The sequence below is a fragment of the Ceratotherium simum genome, chromosome 14 (assembly GCF_057802395.1).
Source record: "Ceratotherium simum simum isolate JZ-2026a chromosome 14, ASM5780239v1, whole genome shotgun sequence".
Classification (NCBI taxonomy): domain Eukaryota; kingdom Metazoa; phylum Chordata; class Mammalia; order Perissodactyla; family Rhinocerotidae; genus Ceratotherium; species Ceratotherium simum.
In genome coordinates, this window is record NC_141913.1 from 55,934,010 (window position 1) to 55,954,284 (window position 20,275).

The 20,275-nt window shown below is 38.1% G+C and overlaps 1 protein-coding gene across 1 annotated transcript in view; it reads left to right on the plus strand.

Moving 5' to 3' along the window:
• Nucleotides 1-18,461, plus strand: part of DOK6 (docking protein 6) — a 382,532-nt gene extending 364,071 nt beyond the window's left edge. Inside the window, exon 8 of the mRNA XM_004422628.3 lies at nt 18,114-18,461. Within this exon, the coding sequence (XP_004422685.1) occupies nt 18,114-18,253 (140 nt within the window). The 3' untranslated portion in view covers nt 18,254-18,461. The remainder of the gene's footprint in view (nt 1-18,113) is intronic.
• The last annotated feature ends 1,814 nt before the right edge of the window (nt 18,462-20,275 follow it).

The window sequence follows — 20,275 nt, forward strand, 5'->3', positions numbered from 1 at the left end:
TTTTTGTAGCTGTGGCTTTCCCAGAATCCCTGTAGTTTGCAGAGCCACTTTCAATGAAGTTCAAGTATATCCTGGAACATCTCAAGTGGGAGGGAGAAATAGAAGAGATGCGTTTTGAGATGAGTGAGTTTGTTAGCAGTAATAGCCCTGTGTATCAGTCAGGGCTCAAGCAGAGAAGCAGAGCCAGTAGGACATATATGTTAAGACACAGTGCAAGGAATTGGCTTGTGTGATTGTGGGGGCTCACTAGACAAGTCCGAATTCCACAGGCCAGGCCATCAGGAAGAACAGGCTGGGACTCTAGGACAGGACCTGACACCGCTATCCACAAGCAGAAATTCTTCACCAGGAAATCCTTAGCAGCGCTCTTAAGGTTTTTCAACTGATTGAATCACGCCAACCCAGATTATCTAGATAATTTCCCTATTTATGGACTTTAATCACACCTGCAAAATATCTCAGAGCAACACCTAGGTTAGTGTTTGATTGGATAACTGGGACTGTAGCCTTGCCAGGTTTCCACTTGGAAAGACCATCCCAGCCTGCAAGCGCTCCCTCCACCAACCCCCACCCCCACCCCCGCAGAGGGCTGCCAGGCACCATGGTGAAAACTGGAGCCACCTCATGGCCAGAATGTTAAAGGGTCCCTGGTCACCTGCAATTGTCACCAGTGAAATCTGGGTGATAATTCTCATCCAGTTGCTCCTTACAAGGCTATTGGAAGGATTCACTGAAACAATATACACTGAACAAAAATACACTGAAAATGAAAGTTTTACACATACAAGGGAGTTTTTGGTTTTACCATTTTTAGGTTGTTATCAAAGAATGTCTGCCTGTTATTCTAGAAGCAAAGACTATTCTCACAAGTGCACAGGGGCATTAAGCAGTATCACCAGGAGTAAACTCTTAGTTAGACCTCTGCTGTTTTTGTTGAGTGCCATGTGTTTCTTAATTGTAACCAGTGTCACTCAATCTAATCCATAGCATGATCTTAGTCTTAGGATGACAGCTATCTGTTTCAGTGTGTATTTTTCTCAGTGGGTGAAGAGTATTAGTGAAATGAAGAAAAAAGTCTAGACAAAAATATTTCATCGATGCCAATTTTCAAAGCATCAAAAATGTTGCTGCCGCGTGAGGTGATATCTCATTGTAGTTTTGATTTGCATTTCCCTGATAGTTAGTGATTTTGAACATCTTTTCATGTGTCTGTTGGCCATCTGTATATCTTCTTTGGAGAAATGTCTGTTCAGGTCTTTTGCCCATTTTTTAATTGGGTTGTTAGTTTTTTTGTTGTTGAGATGCATGAGTTCTTTATATATTTTGGAGATTAAGCCCTTATCAGATGTATGGTTTGCAAATATCTTCTCCCAATTGTTAGGTTGTCTTTTCGTTTTGTTGATGGTTTCCTTTGCTGTGCAGAAGCTTTTTAGTTTGATGTAGTCCCATTTGTTTATTTTTTCTATTGTTTCTCTTGCCCGGTCAGATGTGGTGTTTGAAAAGATGTTGCTAAGACCGATGTCGAAGAGCGTACTGCCTATGTTTTCTTCTAGAAGTTTCATAGTTTCAGGTCTTACATTCAAGTCTGTAATCCATTTGGAGTTAATTTTTGTGTATGGTGTAAGGTAAGGGTCTACTTTCATTTTTTTGCATGTGGCTATCCAGTTTTCCCAACACCATTTGTTGAAGAGACTTTCTTTTCTCCGTTGTATGTTCTTGGCTCCTTTGTCAAAGATTAGCTGTCCATAGATGTGTGGGTTTATTTCTGGGCTTTCGATTCTATTGCATTGATCTGTGTGTCTGTTTTTGTGCCAGTACCATGCTGTTTTGGTTACTATAGCCTTGTAGTATATTTTGAAATCAGGGAGGTGATGGGTTGTAATTAGTATTTTGGTGGTGAACATGATGTAATCTATGCAGAAATAGAAGTACAATGATGTACACCTGAAACTTTTACAATGTTATAAACCAATGTTACTGCAATAAACAAAAAATTAAAAAAAAAAAAAATGTTGCTGCCGCTCATCAAATAAGCAGGCAGACGCTTACAGTTCTGCGATCCCAGCTGTGAGAATGCGTGAACCGCCTCTTCCCCAGGAACTCACTGCATCCTGTCCAAGACGCATTTTCATTCCAGCACACACAATCCCAGAGACAGAGTGGGATTTCAGGCAATGATCTTAATCACCAGCTGGGACGCTACACTAACCCCCACCCTAATACCTCGGATCTCAAGTACCTGAATGAACCTAAATTATTGTGCTGTGTAGTTTCTGCTACAAAGAAAAATACATATAATATTTTTAGAAATATAATATATGTTTTTATATATATGCAGACCTAATGAATCTTTCTAAAGTAGTGATTGTCAGTAGAAAGCAAAAGACAGCATACCATGCATAATTATGCAAGTCATTGATGAATTTTTCCCAATAACACACACTTCAGTGCACACCAAGCAAGAATCGAGCAGCCTCTGTGCATGGATTAGCTCCACAGGGTGCGCAGATTAGCATAGATAATGGAAAGTAGGAGGGATGTTTAACCATAAATTTACTGGTTTTATATCATATCACTTTCCATTCAGAGATTTAAAGTTGTGCTAAATTGTAAATTTAAACATACAGATGCAATGTGTAAACATCACCAGAACCTATTCTTATTAAACTAAAAAACCAAATCATTTAAAAGTTTGTAAATACCGGAGTAACATAATCATGGACCATTCATTTATTACGTTATCACATTTTTGTCAACAGAATCATGTGTCAACCATCCTTTGAAAATTATACGTAGTGGTTAAAATGGTCTAGAATCATGAGGCAATTAAAAGTTATTAATAAGACAGAGCATGTCTGATTCTCAACTTGCTTCTCAAAACCCCTGCACCACGCTTCCTGTGTGGGCCACATTTCTCTGCTTTCTGTCACCCGTTCTAACAGCCAGTAACGGGATATTCTAAACTACACTATGACTGCACCTTCTCAGTTCAGTTCAACTGTCTGTCGTGAGGGACAAAAAGAAACTATCTTAACAAGAGAACTCTGATAAGAGATATAGTCACCAGTGAATCATCCCCTGAATGTTAACCATCACAGCTTGTAAGCAATTTACCCTGTAATCTCTTTATTTTCTATCTTTCAAGTACCCTATTGTGGTGTAGCAATAGTCTCTTAGAGCAATTTTAAGGGGCAGCAGATCTTTGAGAACAATTTTCCATATTCAGAATTAAAACATGCTTCACTGTTTTTAACATAGGCTCTAACAGGATAAAAGCTTCATTCTAAAACCACAGGAATCATTCATTTTCTCTGCTTTGTGTTTCTCCTAAAATAAATGTTTCTTTCTTCCCTGTGAAAATCAAATGAGCTCTCTGATTTTTTCCCATTTCATCTTTATGTTGACAGCATGCTATTGTTAAAAAAAAAAAAATCGTCTGAAGAAGACTCTCCCCATCAAAGCAATAGCAGCAACAAAAATCTATATGCCTTATAAGAAATAATTTGGACAGTTCTTCTCAGATGACTGGGCTGTCTTTACTGAAAATTAATTTTGATTAATAATTATTTCAGTTCTATGAATTTGAGTAGTAAAAGAGCCACTTACCTAATTTTCTATTCTCCAGTAAAAACAACATTGTCCATATTTGTCTTTCTTCCTCATATATCATGGAGTTATTCAGCTCTCTCTATGAAACTATCCTACTGGTCACTATCATGTAAATTATCTCATTAAGACATGATGTGTGTTTCATATAAGGAAGGATTTCATTGAAGGCACTACCCTTAGTACGGGAATTATTAAATATCACTATTTATCAACATTGTCAAGAACTGTGAAGGGTGGGAGATTTTGCCCTATGTACAAGCTAGCAAGTCAGCGTGTCACAGTTTCATGGATGCTGGCAGAAGACATGAGACTCCTGGGTCAGAGACTAAGGGCATTTTATTACAGCAATAGCATTAGCCAGAGTATCAACATTTATGTTAGTTTCCTGAGTCCCAGTTCCCACAGGCAGATGCAAAGAGTGTCAGGTGACACCTACACATGAAGTAGGTTGTGCTCCAGGAGAAGAACCATAAGTTTGGAGAACCCCAATAGATTATAATGGGCCATAATCCAGCCTGCACTTTGTCCCAAAAGAAAACATTCTCTTTAGTGCACTGGCACTAAAGTAAACAAATTCTCTTTGCTCCAGGAGACACTGTCTCCATTTTCCAAAGCTGTTTTCTCTACAAATATCCTTGAAAAGATAATCCAGAACAAATGTCATCAGTGCCTTTGCTCACAAAACATGCAAAGATGCAAGAGACTTGTCTACCAACAAGCTTCCACGGCATCAGTCTTCTTTCCTCATTTTCTCACTAAGCCCACATCTGTTTAGATTTTTAAAATCTTCTAAGTCAGTACATTTCGGGGCGGTCATTGTATTATAATGAAGCTAAAAGTTATCATTTCCTTGTTCTCATATTTATACCTATAGCATACATTTGAATGTCACATTTAGCTCTACATTATTATTTAAATTTTCATTTTAAAAAGCACTGTCATTTCCTCATTAGCCAGGCTAGGCCACATAATTAAATTATTTTGATTCAACAGATAATTATTGACCATTAAAGATGTGCAAGGCAATCTCTGAGATATCTATACTTCTCTCTATGTTCAACTCTCTCTGTGCACAGAGGAGTGAGCTGCTGCATTCATTTTTCATAGTTTTATTCATTAATATTTATTGGGTGCCTGCTGTGAGCCTGGCATTTTACAAGGCTCCAAAGACACAAAGGTAAATAAGCTCATAGAGGAGACACAAAGATAAAGAGTTAAGAGATGAGATAGAAGTGTGCAAGTGGTACTAAGAAAGCACGGTGGAGTGGCTCCTAACTCAGGCTGAGTGGGGTGCTGCAGAGGAATGCATAAGGCTTCCTAGATGAATTCTTAAAGAAAAAATAGGAATTAGCCTGTTAAGAGCTGCGTACAAATGAGTGTGAGGCTGGACATTCTAGGCAGAGGAAGAAGCCCACGCTGTAGTTCAGAGAGCCTGCTTTCTCGGGGAACTGCATGTAGTTTAGAATGGGGCCCTTAAAGCAGAGCTGTGAGATAGAGACTGGAAAAAAATAAATAAATAAATAAAGTTTCTTATGCATCCAAACTTCTTTCTTTCAAAGAATTACATTTCTAATTCCCTCCTGATTGAAGAAAATAGGAGGACCTATTTGATAGGGCCAAATTCATACAATACTAGTACTAAAGTCATAAGGTCATATTCATGTAATACTAGTACCCTATTTATTGGGTACCTACTCCATGTAATATCCTGTGCTGGACACTTTAAATACACCATCTCATTAAATGCTCACGTGTTAGGTGTCACGAGCTCATTTCATAGGAGACGAAACTGAAGTCTGGAGTGGCTAAGGAGCTTGCCATGGTACACACAGCTAGAAAGCGACGGAACCTGCTTTCTAACCAAACCTGTCTGACTCTAAAGCCACTAAGGCGGGCTACTCGTAATGACCTACAGCTCAGCTTAATTTTCTTAAAACTTACACATATAGTTGAAAATATAGTAAAGAAACAAGAATACTGAAAACTTGAAATTATAATAATGGAAAACAAATCCTTTTCATCCTTGGTGCCAACAATTGGTTTTCTTCAATCTGTTTGAAAAGTGCTATGAGAGAGAGGCAAAAAAAGACAAAAAGGAAAATAAAAGGAAGAGGAAGGAATTAATGGTGAAGGAATAGTGTTCTCCTTTCTCTTTTATCCGCGTCCTCCTGGTACCTTCCTTCTGCACATTGCAAGCTCCTGCATGATGCCTGTTCTTTGTGTTCATTGCTGCTCTTCTCCGCTAAGAGATTCTTCATTATCATTGCATTGGATTTGCCTTTGCAATGAGCTGTCTACAAAAAAAAAATGACCTCTTAAGTCAAAACATATATGACTGAAGATCAAAAGTTGCAATCATTAAATGACAGTGCTACCAACCTGAACTGATATATATATATACACACAATATGTGTATCCAACCAAAGCAAATAGAAAACATACTCACATTGGGCAGACTTGTCTTAAGTAAAAATATAATTTCCTTTAAAAATTTTAACAAAAATAGTTTTCTGACCACTTCAACCCCACCCACCAGCACTGTCATGACCCCTCAGTAAATCCAGGCTAAAGTGTTAACTAACATGGAAAGGGTAGCTAATAAAAGTACTCCGTACCACCCTTTCTTGGCAGAGTCACATTAAAATTAAGGCTCCACAGAACCAAATGCTGTCAAATTTTAGAGTTAAACTCAGGATTTGATTCTTTTAGACTTGGTGTCAAAAAATGACAAATGACCCTTTATTTTAACTTCAACTGCTTTTGTGCTTAGAAAACTCTCCCAATTCAAACTATTTTCCAAAATTTCTTTCTAGTGTTTTTTTTAGTGCTTATTTTTTCACTTACTTTACAAGATCTCTGTAATTTATTTTCATATATAGTGTAGATAAGAATATAAACTAATAAGTTTCTCCAAAGATCTAGCCAAATTTCCCAGTACCTGAATTTTTTTTTTTAATCTGATAGAATTATGTGCAGGCATAGAGGCATAAGGACTAAAGCAAATATAAACCTCTTCTGTCTTTGACTTAGTTAAGATTTAGAAAATTTTAATTTTTATATGATTTACCAATATACATTAAGTCAATGTTATTAATTATGTAAACATAAATGGTTTGCATTAAAATATTCTTACGTTCTACAGCGGTAGTGAACATAGAGTGAATTTAGTAACACTCTCCAACTCATTGTCATGCACGTAACCCAGGAACGATCCAGATGGATTATCAATCATAACTTTCTAGGATTTAGCATCCTATTCTATTAACTGATTTTTAAATATAAAAATAAAGGATAAAAGTTAATGTTTCTGACTTTCATGATTATGAAATGGAAGTAAGACATATAAAGAGATATAGACCCTTGGAAAAAGATAAGTGGTGAATATCCATATTCTCATGATCATGTAATATGAAATACAAATAATTCAGATTATCTTGTGCTCCTTTGAAAAGCAAGAAAACTGTGTGTAATTTAAAAAAATTAAAAAATTATGAGACCTGCCTCTAAAATATGTTTTTGTTTGCAAAATCATGCTCTTTTCCTTGACCATTGTGCTGTGGGGTAGAGTTAACCTTCTGGGTCAGTGAAGAGTCTTGAGCCAGGCAGCTTGAGTTCCAGTGTGAGCATCTGTGTACCCAAGAGTGAAAGTAAGAGCACAGATCCTGTAGGGCTCCCAGCTGGATTAAAAATCAACATAAGTGAAACGTCCGACACTTCCTGGTACATTGTTAGTGCTCAATAAATTTTAACGAGCAGTATCATCATGAGCCAGGCACTCTGCTTCTTGATATATGATTATATCCAGCCTAAAGCCATCCGGTGAGGCTAGGACTGGCCTGAGAGTCTATGCTCTCAATCCCTTCCCTGTCCTGCCTGTTCTCAGTGAAATCAGTACAGGTAACATGACGTTGGAAAATGGCAGTTATACCAAACAGACATTTTATAGCCTTTTGACATTAGTACTTAATATGAAAAATAACTGATAAAAATATATTTTAATCTCCCGTACAGTGAGTAAAATAAAAGTAATTAATTAAAAACTAACAAGGGGTTAAGATGATGACTTTTACTGCTGCCTGCTGGGTACAATGATAATACAATCCCACATAAGGATTTCGCAACCAGCCTAGAAAAGTAATTTGGATTTTTTGCAGCAGTTTCTCATAAAACATAAGAAATGTCAATAGAATCTCTCTTTTGTCCTATACTCCTTGGCTCCATTTTCGTGACTCTCACTCCCCTTATTCTCTGTTTATCTAAATATTTACGATACTAATACAGACACATTGCAATATCTACTCTCCAGGAAGTGCTACTAATCAGAAAATTGTCTAGATTTCAGCTTCCCAGGTTCTTAAACTGCTGCATAGTTTATTGACCGTATAATTCAGAACTTAGAATATTGAATTTAATTATACTAAGGAATACATGTAGATCTTTCTCAGTGAGAATGAACTTCCTCCACTCCCCACCACACCCAACTATTCTGGCTTCGTTCTTATCAAGATCAGTGCCAGGGGTTTTCAACTCTCCTATTGGACCTGGAAGAATACTAATTAGTTGGAAAAAATGAGGGAGAATTATAAGTAAACCCCAGGAAATGTACATAAAACCAGAAGCTTCTTTTTATTTTTGCAATAGACTTCTGTGAGAAATTGTTCTGTCTGGGGTTAAATTTTATCCGTCAGATATATTATGGTGGAAGAAGGATTGAGAACAGCTACTGTGTAGTAGTACCACTGAGTGAGCTTTTGAACCGCAAATCTGACCCAATCACTCACCTTCTTCAAATCATTCAGAAGCTTCCTGTCACCCATTAGAAAAAATACCCACTCTGCTTAGTAGAGTGTAACGAACTCTCCAGGACATGTACCCTCTCCATCTCCCAGTCTCATCTGCTGCCATTTGCCATTTTTATATTTCATTATTGGCATCATGAGGGCCTAATTCATGATGGTGAGATATAAAGAGTTTGAAAGCCATGACCACATGGGCATTGTGGTCTTATTAACAAAAGAAATAGTTACAATTATAAGAACACAAAATTTTGGTTGAGATTATCAGAATGTTTCCCAGATCTCTGAAAAATCAATCTAACCAGTTAATCAAAGGAAAAGCTCGAGGACAACTTCTACAGAGAATGAGATGAAAAGTCAGATCTTGTCAAGTGCTAAGCAAATTTTTTGACACATATCCTCAAACTCATTTCAGAAGTCCTCAGACTAAATGCAAGCTTAAGCTCATATCTATTGTAGAATAAAACTATGCTACATTCTGTGAAAACCTGATAGTAAATTTCATTAATGCTCCTCATATTCAGTCTAAGCTTTTGCAAACTTCCTCCTACAAAAACTTATGTCAGAGATCAATAATTTTTTCCATATGTCTGTTGTATCTCAAATCTCTAAGTATATATTATGTAGGGAAATCCTATTCTCATGGAAAAGTGTTTCTTTGCATTAGTTTAATTTTTTTAGAAAATAATTATGGCAAATAAAATTTTCCGCTTTCTTCTTAAGACAGTATCTTAGGGACAATCAGCTGACATGTATTCTTCTATGGATTTGTGGGAGATTAATGTGACTTTTCAGTAAATTTGTTAATACCTCAGATTATAGTTCTGGAGATTTCTACTTGAACTGGGAGCACTCTACTTCATGATCTTAAATAGTTCCTTGCTTGCTAAAACTATCTACCAATAATATGTTCACAATGGAAAGAAAAATATATCAATATATAATTTTGTTCTTATTAACATTGCATTAAAAATTGTATAACTGAACCCATGAAAAAACAATGACATATTTATAGTTCAAAAACTAAATATCTGAATTTTTCATCATATAATATTTTCCAATTCCTCTTGTTAATCAACATTAATGAATTTTCATTTCATGTATTCTCTACACCTCATATTATGTTTCAACTAAGATTATCCCATTTTATTTACCATTTTATTGGCTGCCACAGATTGCTAATACACTCCACAATTATTCAAATAAATTCTGCTAACAGGTGAAGAGTTCAGCTAAGTTTTGCAAAGAGATCATAGTTGTAGAAAATTAATATCCTTGTAGGTAATGAGAATACAAGAGAAATTAAATGCAAGCGACAGGATAAATGAATGTTACATGAACCATAATAATAGATATAAGACTATTTTTATTCTGGAGAATTTATGAAACAGGTATTAAAAATGTAATTCTGTATGAACCAAACTAAACTATCTTTAAGGCAAATTAAAGTATTATAAACTATATTATGTCTGATCTTTTTCAGTGTTAGATATTGTTGCTAACCCATCAGTCTCTTTATAACTGTAGGTTGGGTACTACATAATATTAAATAATATGCATTCTTCCCATTCAAAAATTTGTAATTTTAAAAGATATGAGTAAAGAATGTCTATCTGTCCATTTTTATGAAATAAGCAAAAAAAGCCTGTGGTTTGGGGGCGAAAGTGCCACTGTCACTAACAATAAATGTATGACTGTGTATTAAAGAAAGGAGGGCAAGGGAAGGAATGGAAAAGGGAGAAGAAAACTTTTTCAGCTTAAAATTAGAGTAGAATTTTTTTTATAATTTAGTAAGTTTGGAAGATAACGTTAACCAGATAACGTTAACCGAATCTCAAATCTCCCACAAAGTAAAGCAGTAAAAAGGAGAGTGAAAATAGAAAAGATTGGAAAATTGTAAGATGAGTCCAGCACTTGAACATATAAATAGTAGATGGTGTAGCAAGGGAGCACAGAGGTGGGAGAGAGAGAGAGAGCAGAGAAAATGGTGGACGGGAAATAATTAACAACAAATTATAATAATAATTCAGCAATATTTCCCAGAAATAAGACACCTTCGTTCCTTGATTGAAAAAACTCATAAAGTCTTTGAAAAAATACCACACCAAGACACACCATCATGAAGCTCATAACGCTAGGAAGAAAAAGAAGTTCCCGAAAATTTTGGAGAAAACAAAAACAGGTGACAAAGGATCAGTGCCAGGCACTATGGCAAACACTTTATTTCTACCTCCGTAGCAAGATGTGAAAATTAAATGAGCTAATGAGGTGTGTGTATGTGTGTGTGTGTGTGCCACAATATGGTACCCCTACTCTTAATGTTAATATTGTGTTATACTAACACTAATGCAACATACTATTAGACTACATGATTATGAGTTAACTCATTTAATACATGATTCAGCTGGTAGAAACTATTGTGATTGCCATTATACACTTGGGGAACCTTAGAGACAGAACAGTAAAATAACTTTCAAGCTGTCACCCAGCTAGTAAGGGATGGAGCTGGAACTCAAACCACCTGGTCTTCCTTCAGAGCTAACAATATTAACCATTACACAGTACAGGGATCCTTAACTTAGGGCATGAATTAAGATAGATTCCCAATGAACCCAAGAGCTAAAGATAGCAGAGGAAATTTATGAAAATATAAAAAGAACTTATAAGAAAATATTTTAATAATCTTGTGATGAAGAAGGACTTATTATCAAGACACAAAACCCAGAAAACACAAAGACAGACTTGACTACAAAAAAATTAAATACCCTATGTAGCAAAAGGAAATTAACTAAATGAGATGCAATTTTGCATCCTTCACCTTGGAAAAAAAATTAAAAATCTAATAATATTCAGATCTATCTAAAGTTAAGAAAGAAAGTACTTTTATACCCTCTGAGTAGGAATGTAAATGAGTGCAATGCAAATTGACAGTTTATGTCAGAAACTTAGTGACATAAAACAACCATTAAAATTTTTCTCTTTTTCTGACAACTTGAAAAATGAAAAATTACATGTCATATTTAATCATTTTATGTAATATTAAACCAAATTACATAATTTCATTAACAAGTACAAATACCTCCCAGAGAAAAGGTCAAGAAAATAATAATCCCTAGCAAAAGAAAAGCTGTCACTCACATCACCTTAAGTTAATGTCACCTAATCCCTTTTATTTATTATAGCTTGCTATGGACTGAACTATGTCCCCCTCAAAATTCATAGGTTGGAGCCCTAACCGACAATGTGACTATATTTGGAAATAGAGCCTTTAAGGAGGTAATTAAGGTTAAATGAGGTCAAATGGGTGGGACCCGGATCCAATAGGCTTAGTGTCCTTATATGAAGAGGAGGAGACACCAGGAAAGCACACACAGAGAAGAGCCCACGTGAAGACCTGCAGGCCAAGGAGAGAGCTCCCACCAGAAACCAGCCCCGCCAGGACCTTAGCTCAGACTTCCAGCCTCCAGAACTGTGAGAAAATAAATTTCTATTGTTTAAGCCATCAGTCTGTGGTACTTTGTTATGGCAGCCCAAGCTGTCTAAGACGTAGCTTTATTTGTTTGAATTTTTTTTTCTTTGACAACGCCATACTTCACCATTTCAGAGGTACTTCAGTCAGGTCTTTAGGAATTGAGTCATGAGCACTGATATTTCTTCTCCTCTGAAGCTCTGCTGTATCCTAAAGTAAGACAGGTGTTTAAAGAGCTCTGTGAGGAAACAGAGAGAAGTGGTGGTTTCCAGGGGCTGGGGGAGGCGGAAATGGGGTGATGTAGGTAGAAGGGCACATATTTTCAGTTAAAAGACAATACATTCTGAGGATCTAATGTACAGCCTGGTGACTAGAGTTAATCATACAGTATTGTATACGTGAAAGTTGTTGAGAGTAAATCTTAAGCATTCTCGCAAATAAAAAAAGAATTAACTATGTGAGGTTATGGATGTGTTAATTATCTTGATCTTGGTAATCATTCCACAACATATACATATATCAAATCATCACGTTGTACACTTTAAATATATACAATTATATTTGTCAATTATTCCCAATTATACCTCAATTTTAAAAAAAATTTAAAAAGGTAAAAAAAATAATAAAAACAGTGAAATCCAAGTGTCTAAATAAAAAAAGACAATAAAATACCAAATAAAAAAAAGAAAAAGAATTCTGTGAGGAAATGAAACAAAATGTTAAGGGCAATGCTTTGGCTTCAGTTTCCAGCAGACCTAGATCTGACTCTGCCCTACCACTTATCAGGTTGGCAAGTCATCAAACACCTTTAGGCTTCCATTTTGGTTTCTTCTACCTGTAAAATGAGGATATGCAATCTCCCCTTATAGAATTGATGTGAAGATTTTTTTAAATAATATTTCTAAAGTACTTAGCATAGGGTCTGCATGAAATATGTGCTCAATGAACAGTGGTTGTTACATTATGGCTTCTCCAAACCCCTTTCCTTATGGCTTGAAACTCATGACCTTTATCCCCCATTGGCTCAAATGTGCAGAATCTGAGCCTTGATACCCCCAGCAAATCTGTCCAAGGGCCACGAAGCTCCTGGGACCCTAGAATCGCCACAGGAATTTCAGAAGCACCCCTTAGGGGAGCACAAAGATCAAACCAAAACGTAATGCTTTGAACTGTAATCAAAATGAATTGAGTAAAATTCAAATGCAGCTAACAGAAGAGATGCTGACAATGAGTCCTTGGCGTTTCTAAGCATAACTAGTATATGCAGGTTCTTCCTAAGATACTGTAGGCAGCCCCGGTCGCCTCTACCTCCAGGCTGGTTTCAACGTCTACCTAGCTGCAGGGTGAGCACACAAGTATTAAACACCCCATGAAAGCCTTCTGGCCCCAATTCACTGCAGTGAGAGCCCACAGAGACCTCTGTTTTGCACCACAAGTCGTTCTTCCATTCCCTCCTCAGCGTCCAGGCCTGAGCTGCCATCTGCCCTCTCCTTTCCCTTCTAGTGGCTAGAAACACCTTGTTGAAGGAAGATGGTATCTCCCCTGTGTCTATCTAGGCCCAGTTGTTGCTAATGCCTTTACTCGGGCTGCTAGCTTCCTTCCTTGCAAGGCAACTGTCTTCTTTGTGTTTTTTTTCGGCTTTGTTTGTTTTATTTCATTTTATTATTTGAAGGGACAACACTCTTTCCTCTCCCCCAAATTGTAACAAACTAATAAAACACATAAATTCAAATTGAGTTGCTTTACTGGGGCCATTGCTTCTTACCAATTAATAACCACCAGTTTTATGCTTTGGGATCCTTCTGATTTCCTACAAAAACAATTTCGTTTATACTTTATGTAAAGAATGCAATCAGTGTTAGTAAGTATAGAAAACTAGAGGCTAGCAGGAAAGGAATGAGCAGTGGTGACTGTACTGGCTACAACGTGCTTCTTAATTCCTCAGGAAGGACAAGATATTCATAAGGTGCTGTCATTCTCCATTTTTTCTTCTAAATGTGATGTGAATCTCTGGTCTCACACTCCAATTTGGTTGTTAGTTTCTATTGCACTTGTGTTCCTTCTAGTTTATTACTGGTTTGAATCTTTTATGATGCAGCAGAGAAGACGTCCCTTTATGGCTAGAGTGACTTCGCCTTTCTTGGCGTGTGGTACTCTTAAGTTTCCAGAATTCGGAGGAGTCATATAATTTTGTTAGAATAAAGCAAATGTTTTAAATGTCTTTATATCCAATATATTTCCTTCTTTATGGAATGGAAGTATGCTTCTCAGTCTGGGGTTTGTATGCATACCATAGGCAGAAGCGGGTTAGGAGAATGGTATGAAGTGTCATTTCAGGGTATACTTCAAACCACCAGGGAAGTAGATGTGTTTTTTCCCAGATTGTCAATATTACCTGAAAATACGAATAGCAAATATTATTTACGACAACAAACATGAATATACAATGGAATAGAAACCAAAATTCAAAAGGACTTTTAAGATAGACTAATAGTTAATAAATTTGTTGCTTTTAAATTATAGCATCCCCCACATCCCCAGGGTACATATTGGCCTTACTTGTCTTTAGTGGGTGATCTGGAGGGGATGTTAGGAAGGAATTAATAGAGTCTCTGTTCAGTGGAGTGAACAGGTCTGTTCCAGCAAGTTTTTAATTTAAGCCACAAAGTTGATTTCTGTTTTGTTTTGTTTTGTTTTCATCAACAGTGCCTAAGGGCATCATTCAAATGAATGTTGAGAAAATGCTTAATCATCTCTCTCTTTTGTGCTCATATTCATTGCCAAAATCAAACAGCATTTATTAAGCCTTCATATGTACAGTTTTGATTGAGGTATGTTATATTTGTGATAAATATTAAATAGCATCATTTGTGAATTGTCCGTAAAGAAATGATTGAGGTAATAAAAATCATAATTTAATTTCCAATTATACCAGAAATTGTTCATAGAGGAGACGAAGAAAGCAATGTTGACCTTGAAGGAGAATAACATTCAAAATCTGTCATAGTGAGGAACAGCACACTGAGATGGTGGAGAAAATATAGATATTAAACAAGAAGACTGACAAAAATATGGTCCCATTCAGCATAGAATAAGAAGGACCTGGCCACCCACTTCTCAAAAAATTAGCCATGAAAAACCTATGAACAGCAGCAGAGCATTGTCTGATAGAGCCGGAAGGTGACAGGATGGCACAGAAAGACCGGGCAGGGTTCCGCTCTGCTGTCCACAGGGTCGCTAGGAGTCAGAATTGACTCGATGGGCACTAACAACAAAAACAGCATGGAATGAAGGGAGAAAACCAATGTCTCTTGGGTACTTACGATCCCAGGTATCTTCCTATGTGTTGTTTTGTTTAATCCTCAAAACACCTTGGGAAGGTATGTTCTCTCCATGCTGGAAAAGGAAACACAAGAAGGGTTGGCAGAGCTGCATTTTGAACCCAAGTCTGTCTGTTTCAGGAGCCTGTGGTGGTGGTGGTGGTGGTGGTCACGGTCCACACACCGTGGAGAAGTTATTTGTGATTGTTGAATGGACACGTGCAGTTCTATAACACAGCTCTTCTAAGCTCCATTGGCACCCTGCTCTGATCCTGTACAGCACTGGCTGTGTGGACCCTTCATTTGGTGTTTGCTATTGTCTATCCTCCTCTGATCATTCCCAAAGCAGCTTGTGAGCCCTGCAAAGTCAGGGACCCTACTTCCCATCACTTTGTCTTCCCTGTGGAGTCTTAAACTGTTTTAGCAGATGTTTGGCAAATATTAGTTGCGTGACTGAATTTTTACACCCAAGATTCTAGGGTGAAAAACTGTGTGGGCATAGGCAAAGGCTCCTCTGAATTCGTAACTTAAACCTTAGCTTTTAGCTCACAAGTACTGAGAATTAAAGGTGTGCCCATGGTCTCTTTCAGATGGTTCTAAAAATTTTTTAAATAACAAGCTAAGGCCAGGGATATGATCTTCATATTAGAATTTCCAGCTGGTTTATGCTCATAAATGCTAGTATCTCTACTCACAGGAACTGCGAATTATCATCTAGTGAGTCAATGGTAAGATAAGGAGGTAAAATGGTTACTAGTAGGAGCAAACGCACCATGAGTCTCTGGTGTTCTAGCTCTGAGTTCCCACCCTAATTCCCCCCAAGCTCCCCTCTGCCTTCTCCACTCTCCTGCCTATTCCCAGCTCCATTTTTCCTCCTTGCAGCATCAGGGTCCTACAGGAAAGAGAAGACGTGTTCAGCTGAGATTTTAAGAGAATTTAACCAAGAGACTATTGAAAGAGCTGTGGGTAAGGTTACGGAACCAATAAGGAATTGTGAAGGACGGGCAACAGCAAGAAGCATTAGCACCCACAGGCCCAAAGGGGCAAAGAGAGGAAATGTGGTGAGGGGACCCTGGGAGAGGGAGGGAAGGGAGCAGAAAGGCCCGGAAGCTCAGAAGGCATCTGGGCAGCAGAACCACAGGAGTGGCCACAGGGCGCGAGGAGGAAATGCCCACGTCTCTCGTCCCCTCATCTGCTCATGTTGAGTCTTAACCCACAAGAGAATCAGGCCTGCAGTGAATCTAAAATCATTTTTATCTAGAAAGCAAGATTTTGCTATCACAATTTTTTAACATTAAGAGGTTCTACCAGTTTAATTAGCTTTTTATTACCCAATTCATTTGCATTTCCTCCCCGGATCCCAAGCTTCACACACTGCAAGGATATTTTCCAAGTCACCAAACACACCTGACAATGAAACTGGCTTTAAGTGCATGACCTTGCAAAGGACAGCATCACCTGAGGAGCCTGACGAGATGCTCGATGTTTCTGTGTTAACAGATTGTCTTCCCTGGATTCCTCACCACAGGGACCAGAAAAAATACAAATCAAACTAAGTACATCTCTTCCTTTGGGTGAAATACACACTCTGAAATTGCAGAGCACACTGGATCTATTCCACTTCTCTCTCCACTAAACTCATCCATTAGATACTTACCATTCTCATGGATGGAGAGACCCCTGGAAAGTTCATCTGAAGCCTTAGAATGCATGCTTTCTCCCTACATTGTCAGCATTCGGACAAGTTTTTCAGTCATCATTTCTGGTTTTTGCATTAGACAAATTTCTCATCACAGGGGTGCATCTGAACTGCAAAAAGCATAGACAGAATTTTCTTTAAATACATTTGATATAAGATTTAACTTTTAGGCCATTTTAGTAACCATAAAGGTTTCTCGTTACGGTTAACCACATCTTGAAGTAGGTTCAGTTACTCACAAACCTGCTAGGATAAGCCAGGACCTCGAACGCTATCATCGTGACAGCTTTTTCCTGATAATTGATGGTTACTGGTTATAAAGTGTAGTTTGCCTGCTCAAAAAGGTTTTAGGAGAGTGTGTAATTTGCTTTTGTATGCTGAAAGTGAGCACAAAAGAAAAGAAAGCAGCTTGTAGGCTCTCTATCAAAAACAGCTTTTTTTGAAAAGCTTTTTCTGCTTTTGTTCCAAAAGTTGAAGGATAGTAGAAGTTTGAGATCCCTAGAAAACTTACATAGCTCTCTGGCATCCAAAATTTTTGATGAGACACACTTGAGGAAAATATTGAGCCCTGAATACAACTTTTTTTTTTCCTGAAGGAGATTTGCCCTGAGCTAACATCTGTGCCAGTCTGCCTCTGTTTTATATGTGAGTCACTGCCACAATATGGCTGCTGATGAGTGGTGTAGGTCCGCACCCAGGAACTGAACCTGGGCTGCTGAAACAGAGTGCACTGAACTTAACCACTAGGCCACAGGGCCATCCCCATGAATACAACATTTTTTTTTTTTTTTTTTTGGTGAGGAAGATTAGCCCTGAGCTAACATATGTTGCCAATCCTCCTCTTTTTGCTGAGGGAGATTGGTCCTGGGCTAACACGACCATCCGTGCCATCTTCCTCTACTTTATACGTGGGACGCCTACCACAGCATGGCTTGATAAGTGGTGCATAGGTCCAAGCCCAGGATCCAAACCTGCAAACCCTGGGCTGCCGAAGCAGAGAGCATGAACTTAACCACTATGCCACGGGGCCGGCCCCCTCAACATTTGTAACTTATCATGGAATAAGGACCAAATTTCTCCATTTTTACCTGTGTACCTGCAGCTCAATATTGAGGATTTGAGGGCTTCTGCTTGGTTTGTTGGTTTGTTGGTTTAACATGTCCTTTTGCTTTTCTGATTCTGTTTCCTAGTATAGCTTTCCTTCCTTTCTTTCCATCTAGGTCATGGGTTTGGTTCATCGAAGATGTCACGTGCGCAGACATTTCCCAGCTACACCTCGGAGCAGAGCGAAGAGACTCAGCAGTCCTTGTCTCGGTCAAGCAGCTATGGATTCAGCTACAGCTCCAGCCTCATTCAATGACACACAGACACACAGAGAGCCACTGCTGACCAGAAAGACTGTCTGTCCCGGACCTGCTTGGAGGGTCATTGCGCCCTCTGCCTCCTGGAAGACCAATTGCAGTAAAAATTGAAATGGGTCGAGTCTAGCCCCAATCCCAGTAGAAGGTTAAAAACGGGAGTTCTGCTTCCTTGATTCTGTGGCTAAGTCCTTTATTTATTGAATTGGGCGGGGGGGGGGGGGAATCTATGTTTTACAAAAATAGAATCCAAATCGTATGAACAACATTTAAATAAAATTTTTTGGGTCTGACAGTAGCAGAAGCCTGGGCACCAAGAGCAGTTGCCCACGCTGTGTTGAACCTGGGTGGTGGGCATTACCCCAGCCTTCATGGTTCAGCCCTCCTATCTGATGACAGGGTCTGTCCTTAGACATAATGCTGGCCCACCACAAGCTATGTGGCTTGGAAGGTTTTGACAGGGACAAAGCCAGTAAACTCTACAAATGGCATCGTAACTCTCCATATAAATAAGCCCAGTGACAATTAAGGGAACACAATATTTAGGACACACTATTAAGCAGGGCCTTGTAGCTCTACTGTATGTGTGTGTGTGTGTGTATGTGTGTGTCTGTAGACAAATATGGATATTGCTATATCCATCTGTATCTAACAAGTATATATCAAATGTGTGCTGAGGGTGACAGGATATGCTCAATTAAATTGTTGAAAACTGTAATTTGGTGCATTAAAATTAAGATTGTTATGTTGAATAGCTATTTTTAAAATAGTGCTGTAAAAAAAAAGGCTTCTTATTAGTTACAGTATTTATGTAGTCCAGTCAGCTCCTATGACAAGTGCGAGTGAAAATGTGAGAAGACGGAATGCTTGGGAAGCAAAGGAACCGGTCTAGCTGTTGTATACGTCACATCACTGCTGTCTTTCTGGTTGGTATCTCTTGTTGTCGACAATGTTTCTCCCTTTGGCCATCCCTCTGAGCTACGTGGGGAAGACTAAGTGGGATCACTGACTGGCTTCCATTTAACCTAGAGAAAAAGGAGGACTCTAAATGAGAAACTGTTTAAGAAAGAGATAAAAATACACTTAAAAAGAACTCAGCTATTTTGCAGTCAGGAGAGGAACAGGCACCGGATTGTAGATATCAATTATTTAGAATTTCATAGATGCTGCTTTCAGAGAGCCATCAGGGGCTTGTAGTTTACCGTGTAACCAGAGTTTGCTGGGCTTTATCTTCCTTTTCCTGGACGTGAGTTGGCAGGGATTATAAGAGAAAATGGATCAAATATAATTTTTTTCATCCCTGACATTAATGACAAACCTATAAGGTTTAAAGGGAAGTGGTGATTTCCATGTGAACTGAGGAAGTTTGACTAACTCAGGTCAGCAGAGATATTTCCGTTCTTAATTGTGGAGTTCACTTGAGTAAAAATAAAAACTATTCCGCTGAGTTATCTGATGCTACATGCCTAAGATGGTCAGCAAGCCAATACTCCAAGGTGATCTGAAGACCAGTGAGCCGGGTCATGTAAGATGAAAACCTGATGTTTTTTAATAGCAAAATTTTTTAAACTATCAAATTTAGTCTATTGAAAAGGTACCTGTTTTGCTGATCTGTGATAAGAACTTTTTTTCACCTCTCTCCAAAGCTTGAATGTAAGATTGACAATTCATTTCAGAGAATAACTACTGAATAAAAATGGTTCTGAGTCCCTCCCTGATAAATTTGCACTTATAGCAGCTACCTAGACTCTCCGAATCTCTCAGATAAGTATGAAAATCCCATCAAGATGCTAATCGTAAGAGTTAATGTGGCTGTGAAAAATAATTATCCTAAGCTTTCAAGGATAAAAAGAAAATTACTCACCCTCTCTGCACTGTGGATTTTGCTGACATAGCAGAAGAGCAGATGACTGGTTCCTGACGACGATACAGCCTTCCCTGAAATCCCGGCTTTCAGGGCTAAACACTTCTGAATCACTTTAGTACATGACACTTGCTTTTGAAATGCCATTAGTAAAACACAC